Raw genomic sequence first — 9,752 nt, forward strand, 5'->3', positions numbered from 1 at the left:
ACTGGATTTCAATGAACTTGGTACCTATCCGAAAAAGCTAGGAATGTCACAAACCTACTATTTATTATTACGAAATTCCCACAGGAGCACCGGGCCGAGGCTAACAATTTTTTTTAATTTAAGCTACTTTTTTAAAAATCTACCCCAAATGACTATATCGTGAAAGTTTTTATAAAAATCATGTCTGTTTTGATGTAGAGAAATTCAAAAGCTGGTTTCTATATTTTTATGCTACGTCTGTAGTTGAAATAGTTTGCTTTGTTTCGCATTCGAATTAATCCATTGTTATGTCCGTACTGTTATAAACATGGAATGGGATAGGTCGGTATACGCGTAATCCTCATCAAATGTGTACATACCTAAGATATTCCCTGTCTATGAATAGATATTCCGTCGGAATCAATAGAGTTTATAATGATCAGTTAACACTCGATATAAACCCATATTATAATAAATTCCAAACGAAACAATACATTTAAAATCGTAATCTGTCATATCAACAAAAAGAAAAAAAAAACAATTCTTCAAACAGCTGTTTGAAGCTACTTCATCTTATTAAGCTGTTGGTGGCGGTGGTTCCCGCCCTAGAACCAAACTACTTCATGGGCTCCCGTGGATGTTATATGAGGCGACTAAGGGATAAGAACAGCCTGACAGCTCATAAGCAACGACAGCATTCCCAAAAATTGTTGAAGTCAGGCAGCTTGTCGAAAAATCGTAACTGAATCTCCATTTTATGTGGACTTTTGGTTTCGGGACGCAAGATGTGACTAACACGCGAAGATGAGAGAAAGAGTTCCGCTCAATATAGGTATTAGTAATATACATAGATAAAATCGTCGAGGTGCTATGGGAAATATGTAATATACTACCTATTTTATATTATAGTAGTAGGTACCTATATTTATGCCAATAATGGGTGGCTTCACTTCAAATTAGGAATTCAAGAAAAAGTGAACACCTTTTATTAAATCATATGTTTTTGACGTTCCCTTAATAACAGCCCGGGATAGGTTAGTCTCTTCTTAGAATAGAGGTTGAATAGGTTTTCAACGTACAGTCCGCAGAATAATTTATAGGTAGTCCGCAATATTACTCCACGAGATAATATACCTACATATTGTTTATTGAGTTCCCATTTGTTCTGTACAATCCAATCTAATTCATAATGGACTAAGGACATGCGTAAGATAGTTCATTTATTATTAGGTAGGTACAATAGTGGTTTCACACAAGACATGGTACCTACCTAAATAAATGTTAGGTATTTTTGACTAAAATGTATTAACTGCTGTTATAAATGTTTGTTGTTGCCACAGTTCTACCCCTGACAAAAGTATTTTTAAGTTTTGTGGCTCGTTTTAGTTAACATCTTACTTCTATAATCTAATCTTGTTATTCATAAAAAATGTGTCTTATACATACTTGTAAGTTAAAGTATGATTTGTTATATCGTATTTTTGACATTCACAGAACGACACAAAATATACTTTAGCTTGAAGTATGCTTTAAATATTTTTTTATGAAGAAGTTTTATATATTTTTAGTAAGTACGTTAATATTTTAATTTCGGGTCTTCAACTACATAATATCCATACAAAACATCGAAATCAGTCTGGACCTTCGCATAAAATAAGCACCATCGCTTAATCTATTTTGGCATTTTTTTTCATAAATGAAAGTTTATTCTAAGCACTTCGTTAACATTATCGTGTAGTAGTAGTTCGCCTAACGAGTGTCTTATCTGCTAAAAATAGACATAAAAGTAGCAGTCGCACGTCTATTTTGCAAGCTCTCATTTGCAATTACGACACATTTTCCTAGATTATACGACGAAGTGGCTCGGAATTCATTTACGAAAATAAAGATTTGTTTTTATATTCCATTCTCAGGTTTTACTTATTTACTAGGTAAATTCTCTCTCTCTCTCATCTGAACGTATTCCCGGATTCTTCCTGCGTTGAGCCGTTGAGCGTCGGAGCCCAGGGTCCGCTTTCCTACATTCGCGTCCACTTCGCACGGTCGTTGGCAACCCTGGTTGTATTATTTAGTATTTTCTCAAATACTAAAGGGAGGGAGCGCCACTTTTTTTTTCCCAGTTTTTGTTCCCAGTTCGAAAAAATTTTCAGATTCACGGCTGTCTCGCACTAACACACAGCGGGACTTTCTAAAGAACGACAGCATAAGCTTTGGAATATCACGTGGTGGGAATGGCAAAGAGGCCCAACACCTAGGTACACATAGGTAAAGTAAGCAAGTATTTTGCAGTTCACTTTAATCTAAGACTTGCTAGATAATATTATATCGACGGAGGGATCAACAATTGGTACTCGTAGTTTCAATCTCTTTAGGAAATCATTTGCATGATGAGCCTATAAGCTTATCAGAATGTCGTATTAACAATATCTACTATAGATACCTATACATAAATTATTAGGATTTATGCCTAATATCGTCCGGTTTATTTTATCTTAGCTTTACGGCCCATATGCGCTATGAGTTTTACGGTCATGTAACATTGTCGTAAACGGTATACGACAAGGGTTGGATATAGGAAAATCTTAGAGACATTTACCCTAATAAAGATATATTGCTTGTAATTATTCAGTTATGAGATAATAATAATGTGATATCTACATACTCACACTATCATATCATACTAAATTGACCTTTAATATAAAGGTCAAGCTAGGCTAGACCGATTTTTACCCATTTGTTGCCCGTGGTTCGATCGCCGAGTTCTACTGGACGATCTTTTTGCTCCCTATAAATTTTAAATTTAAATGTAAACGTTTTCGAAAACTCGAGTACATATACACATGAACCTTCCGGCTTCATCAAGGAAAAATTATCTTATCCGACTGCATCGAAATTTTGTTGAGGGGTTAAATTGACGCAAGGAATTATAGAGATTGTTGAAGACCGTTTTTAATAAATTATTTACTTTTTGCAGCACATTCCGCGTTTGTCTTTTGCCTGGCCCTTCCCCCCTTAAGAAAATCTAGCTATTCGTTCTTGGTGAGGGCACATCTATCAAGTTATGATCGTTATCGTACACGTGGCCGTCTGGTCGCTTATTACACATTATTACACTGTAACAGCTAATACATTGCATGACTTACGGTTTGATGGTACGGTACCTATATCTATGAGCAATTTATATTTACTCATGAAGTATTTAGAAAGCAATTTAAATACTGTCTAAGTTCTAAGTACAAGAAATACAAATATTGATTAGTGTTTTTTAAACTTTTGCGTTTTGAACACATAACAGCATAAATTATATTAACAGGACTTAGGACGAGCTTTTTTAATGTCGTTTCAACGACCTTATAGTCGCCGTGGTCGTAGCCAGACGTGTGCCAGTGTTTGCGGTGTGAAGTTGCGGTGGTGTTAATATAATTTATGTAGTTATAATATAGATTTTTCGTTACTTAGTTTGCCTAATACGACCTACTGTGGTGGATAAGGATCCCCCTTTCAATAAAAATTCAGAATTTTATTCCAGAGAAGAATCACAGAAATTATAGAAGAGTAATAAATACCGCGTCACGGGCAAGGTGTCAAATAAACCTCAGCCAGCTGTCGATAATAGCCAGTTATTCCGATAAATTAGAGCCCATAGCACCTCGACGATTTTATCGGATTACTTACAGATTTACGACGTTAAGTTATTTCATATTTGTGAAGAAATATGACGCCATTTAGGAAATGAGACTCTGCCGATATTGCATTGTCTATTGACCCGACCCGAGAAATTCGAACCCGACTTTAAATTAAGTACGTGCGAATGTGACCACTTATTTCGAGTAGTACATGAGTACTACAATAATAAATAATACGATAATAAAGATATTATACCAAGCACAGTAGTAGGTACTTCCCGAAGTAAAAGGTCATTCGCACGAACTGCGATAGCAGTTGTGACAATTCAATTTGTTTTGAAAACTCGAGGAGACACCTAGAGTGTCCAAGAAAGTTGTGTAATTTATATGTGTAAGATTGATTGATGAAACGGTGAATATTTCTTTCTCACTATTTTTCAGTGACTGAACTATTGGGTTGGGGCCCATAATTCCTTCAAGTTAAATTTCTAATTTCATCATCTCAGTTTTCACACATCACTCACGTCTATCAACAGAAATCGGGCCTTTCAACTGTTAAGAATTCGCAGCTAGTCTATTTTGGCGAAGGACCGTGCTACGAGCCAATGTCGTCTATGCCAGATGCGCTACGAAATAACAGCTACAATATTTAATCTATAGAGTTTTGCTAAAACAGTTTCGAGTTTTGAGAAATTTTCTATGAAATAGATTTCTTGGAAATAATAGATGGTTGCAGTTTAGATATTATATAAAGTGTATTATTTTTATTATCGTAACATAATCCTAATGTAAAGAAAGTTTAACTAATAATGTAAAAATGGTCATTTCAAATGCCCATAATAAAATCTTGGTAAACACCTGAAGGTACAACCTAATACTTATATTAATTGAAGCAAACAAATCTCAAACGCTTTACTCTAAATCCGGGAAAATCTGCGGATTTTAATGTGCTAAAATTCGAGCAGTACGGTCACAAATTTACACAGAGAGATATGGTAGGAATACGTTGGTTAAAAATAATAACGATTGAAACATACAACAAATATTATGGGTATAATATGTAATATTATATATGGGTATATAGTAATTAATAAAACTTCTACAATGATTATTATATTGTAATGGCATTATACTGTTGTAATGGCATCTTTTACGGAATGCAATTAAAATAACCATTTTTGTTTAATAATGCAAAAAACCATACCATATGTATTTATTTTCAAAGAAAGACATATACACTATACAGTAAGCTGCAAAAGTCCATATAAAGTGAACAAACCATTTTTGACAAAATACAAACTAATAAAATAATAAAATAGTTTGTATTAATTAGAATTAATTTAATACAAGCGATGTGAGATCTTAAATAGATATGGACTTTAATTCCTCATAAGTATTTTTTTCCTGTGCTCTGTAAAACCACGCAGGAAATTATCTTCTTACATATTTATATTTTACCAGATCAGCAGACTTCATCGTTTCTCATGTGACTTAAACCGATTACGTGGCGGAAACACCGGTTTCTGCAGGGTTAGCGCGAGTTTTGTTAAAGAAAGCAATCGTATAGACAACATCAAAATTTATATACTTATAGAGTTATATACGGTAGAAGTTCATAGTTTATTTACAACAAAAATACATATGGCACACGGTAAAACAAATACGTACTCGCAAAACCTCGTGCCAACCCCACTGAATATTACACGCCTAATCTGCGTTTATCGTCAACAACTTGTCTCGTACAAAGCGCTTCTCAAATATCTAGGTTGTATACAGCACAGTTAAGCAACCATATACGAAAAATAAAATATAACAAAATAAAAAAACTGAAACAAAGGAAAGCTTATCCAAACGGAACATTTCATGTTCGCTTCTCGACGAAATAATCCGGCTTTGAATTTCATCCTGCCCGTCCTACAACCTTATCATTTACTAATGAGGAGGAAATAACACTAATAAATAGAATATGCCTGCCGTAATATCATTTTCAACTTTAACATGTGAACAACAAAGTTCACAATTTAAATAACAACTATAGAGATGTTGACACAATTGACATGGTGCAGACAAACAGGGTGAGAGAAGAGTTTCAATGTTTTGTTTTTTATAAAGTTCAAAAAGGCACCATATAAAATCCGTCAAGTAATTTTTGCGTTAAAAACTTTCAAAAATTCTAACAAAATTTTGCGTATCTAATTCGAAAAGTAAAAATAATTAGGCACACCTTAATGGAAGTTAACTTGTACGAGTATTGTTTGCTTTTGCATGTCGTTTTGTAAATAGCTAACTTTTTCGTGATGAATCAATCCACCTAAACATATTTTACTTGCAAGCTTGTCTTAATTGTAATTTATTACTGTTATACATTCTTCTTTCTTTTCTAAGTATTCTTCTTCTCGTTATAGCTAGTGTGTGTTCAGAACTACCTCATACAATATTACCCGTAAGTCGAATTGGTAGGCATAATAAAAGGTAGGTAACTAGGGTTTGAAATTATGCGAGTAATGGTTAATATTCCTCGGAATATTTCGTAGGCAAGCTGATGTAATCGAGTTTACGGCTTGCGCCTTAGGAAACGTTCCCGTTGGTATTTTTTTTCTTTATGGCAAAGGATTTACACAAACTTATACTTGTCTAGTATCTAGAGCACATAGTATACAAAGTAAAACAGAGTCGTCTTCCTTTGTCTCGACCTCGACGTTTCTCTGTTTCTAAGCTTTCTTCTTTTGAACCACGCAACGGATGTTTATGCAGTGACCTGGTTGTGCGGAGCAGTGCCAGGTCGATTTAGTCCTAATCCTAACTAATATTATAAATGCGAAAGTAAGTTTATTTGTTTGTTACCTCTTCACGCTCATTTACTCAACCAATCTTCTTGAAATTTTGCATACATGTTTGAAGTAGTAGAAGTAGCTTGAAGTATGGAGAAGGATATAGGGTAGGTACCCTATGTCCTTACCTTTTATCTCGGAAAATTAACGCGGGCGAAGCCGTGGGTCGCTAGTAGTTTATAAAAAAGTGAAATCAAGTATTTTTATTAGGTGAGAAAAAATACATTTGATTTTTTTATCTCTTGTTTATTTTTAAAGTAGTTATCAGATTTCGCATACTTTTCTTGTCTGTCCCTTTATTTTCCATATCTGAGAAAGCCTGAGGGATCTCGGGGTTTTGTCTAATGCCGCGAACTTTCGTCAAGAACACACACATCCAAATCCCAGATGAATCTAAAGGTATTCGAGCGTATTTTCACAAATGTTTCAGAAAATTCCTTTCGCGAGCAATTGTAGCCTGTCTGTACAATTTGCCTTACTCATTCGATGTAAATATGAATTACAGTTTTTGTAATTGTAATTTTTAAAAATCAAGATTTTTTATGGCGGGAAAGTCGCGGTAAAAGCTATACAATTTTTACTTTAACTCTTACCTGAGAATCTCCAGGGCTTCACTTCTTTCTTTTTCTTCTCCATTTCACACGGCCGTTTGATCATTGATTTGACGACATCGAGACAGCACTAGGTTTTATACCTATCAGGAGAAGCAGGATCTTGATTTATTTTACAATATGTACACAGAGAAACAAGAAAGTAGTACAACAATTATATGGTTATAATTTTAGTATAAATAATCCTTTAAATTAAAATAAATAAAATTATATAAAAATTAACTAGGTATATCATCCAGTGTGAACTGCGGTTTGCGCTCTGGCCGGCAGTAAATCCGGAGATCGCTAGATAGCGGCGTCGAATTCGTTTTCTACTTTGTTAGTTTTTACAATGTTTCTCAGAAGCGTTATTCCGACGCCGACATTTTTATTTCCTGTCAAAACAGAAGGAAAATAAATGATGCAAGCTTACTATTTGGTGTAAGTACTGTACTTGGGTTTATAAAGAACAAGCACATTGTCGGCAGTCTTCATGTCCGAGACATAGCAGATGTGCCGCCTTGCGCTGGTACGGCCACGTTTTGCGTGAACCGGCAAATTACGTAGGGAACAAATGACTGGCTACCGCTCCCGCCTGGCAGAAGGGCCAAACACAAGAAATGCTGGCTCGATGTCGTCAAGGATGTTATACGTGCAAATTTGTCTGACAACCAGGATGCCGACGGCCATGCGAAGTAGAGACGCATAAGTAGGAAAGTGGACCCTGGGCTCTGACGCTTAACGGCTGAGGAAAAAACCGGGAAAACGCTCAGATGAGAGATATTATACTTGGATTTGTATAAATTGGTTATTTGACTGCGTAAAAAATAAAACGCATACATAATCGTAATATTTATTCAAACAAGACTATGTAAATGTTATTTTAATTGTTACTTTTTTTGTTCCGATTGAAGAATGATATGAATGCTTGTTGACTCGAAATTCAAGAAGATTGTTTGAGTAGATAGAGCGTGAAGAGGTGAGAAACAAACAAATTTATTTTCGCATTTATAATATTAGTTAGGATTATCAATTTAATAATCCATACGGTCGCCTTCCTGCCGTCAACCCTCGTCCTTTAGGGCGGAAATCACACGCCTAGCCGCGTGAAGGTATAGTACAACCACTAATCACACAAGAAGACGATCTACGAGATGGTGATCAGACCTGTTGTTTTGTATGGTTCGGAATGTTGGGCCACCAAGGTGACGGATGAAAGGCGCCTGCCTGTTGCGGAGATGAGGATGCTTCGATGGATGTGTGGAGTGACAAGGATGGATAAGATAAGGAACGAATATGCGAGAGGAAATCTCAAGGTAGCACCAATCATAGGAAAATTGGAAAGTAATAGGCTTCGATGGTATGGTCACGTTATGAGAAGGGAGGAAAATAATATTGTAAGAAAGGTTATGGATGTCAAATTGAATGGGAAAAGAAATAGGGGCAGGCCGAAGAAGAGGTGGATTGAGTGCATTAGACAGGATATGGCTAAAAAGGAGGTATCAGATCGGTTAACATCAGACAGGGAGAAGTGGAAGAGACTGACATGCTGTACCGATCCCACATAAAGTGGGATAAGGGTAATCTGATGATTACTAGTCACACAAGAAGATATAGTAGAAAATACAATCGTACGTTCCATTTTACACAGATTACGAAAGGAAACATCACGGGAGCAGTGAAGCTTGAAATAAGAACCTCTATCTATTTTAGAGCAAGTATTATGTAATCTGTGATTGAGGTCAAGAGCTGGGAAGGTGGCCGGTTTATATTGGATTTCTTTACTACATCAATCTTACGAATCTTTCTATCATGTGAAGGTTTAATATGTTTTTATTTAGCTAATATTATAAAACAAAGACTTCTGCCGCGCCTGTTAGTCTGTCTGATGCCGATAAACTACAAAACTACTTACTACACGGATTTTCATGTGGATTTCATTAATAGGTCGTGTGATTTTTGAGGAAGGTATAATTTATTATGTTTTACTCGAGTGAAGCCGCTAGTAAGTATATAAATAAAATATTAAAAGGCGTGTGTTTACGCTTTAGAATAGAACAAATCCTTCCTCCCGTGTGTGTCGGACGAGGCGACTTAGAGACACACAGCCTTGGCAGCTGCCAACCGTCGCTCATCGGCTGATGAGCAACAGTAAATTTCTCAAGGAGGGTTGACGTTAGGCATACGACGGCCGGATGTTATAATCAAGCGCGTATCTTCAAAACTTTGAAGGTGTATTTTTTTATGCAGATCCTGTGTTTAGTGGTGTAATAGCTCCAAATGCAAACGCGGATATCAAAAAGTTGATTCTTTGAGAAAAATAGATGATAACCAAAATGATTTGCTCCTTTAAAATGTCAGCTTAGCTGGAGCAAGTCCATTTTAACCCTTCGGAGATAATAAAAACAATTGAACAACAACAGGATCGCGTCAGATCTGGCCGTGCGGGAATTTATATGTTAATAGATAAACAATGATTTTGGTGCATCTACTAGGAGTGGGTTGCACTTATCAATTTTGACGTAAAATGGCGTAAATTTGCTAAGTTCTGCGCAGGTTAAAGTTAACGTCAAGGTTGACTGGTGCAACCCACCCCCTAAAATGGTAACACCACAATGGCACGGCGACGTTTCAATAGATTTCCAAAAGTGTGTTATGAGCTGTAAAAAGTTTCAAGAATTAAGTGTTGGTAAATTAATTAAGAAGTGAAAGTGATTTGACTAATG

At 35.8% G+C, this 9,752-nt stretch overlaps 1 protein-coding gene across 1 annotated transcript; it reads left to right on the plus strand.

Annotated features, from left to right (window-relative positions):
- Positions 1–8,180: 8,180 nt before the first annotated feature.
- Positions 8,181–8,594, plus strand: LOC128680302 (uncharacterized). The gene has a single exon (XM_053763348.2). It carries the CDS (start codon positions 8,181–8,183, stop codon positions 8,592–8,594), a length of 414 nt encoding a protein of 137 aa, XP_053619323.2.
- Positions 8,595–9,752: the final 1,158 nt, after the last annotated feature.

The sequence above is a fragment of the Plodia interpunctella genome, chromosome 24 (assembly GCF_027563975.2).
Source record: "Plodia interpunctella isolate USDA-ARS_2022_Savannah chromosome 24, ilPloInte3.2, whole genome shotgun sequence".
NCBI classification, from domain to species: Eukaryota; Metazoa; Arthropoda; class Insecta; order Lepidoptera; family Pyralidae; genus Plodia; species Plodia interpunctella.

Coding starts and splice junctions, on each gene's coding strand:
- LOC128680302 (XM_053763348.2), top strand. CDS start 8,181: ATGGTGATCAGACCTGTTGTTTTGTATGGTTCGGAATGTTGGGCCACC.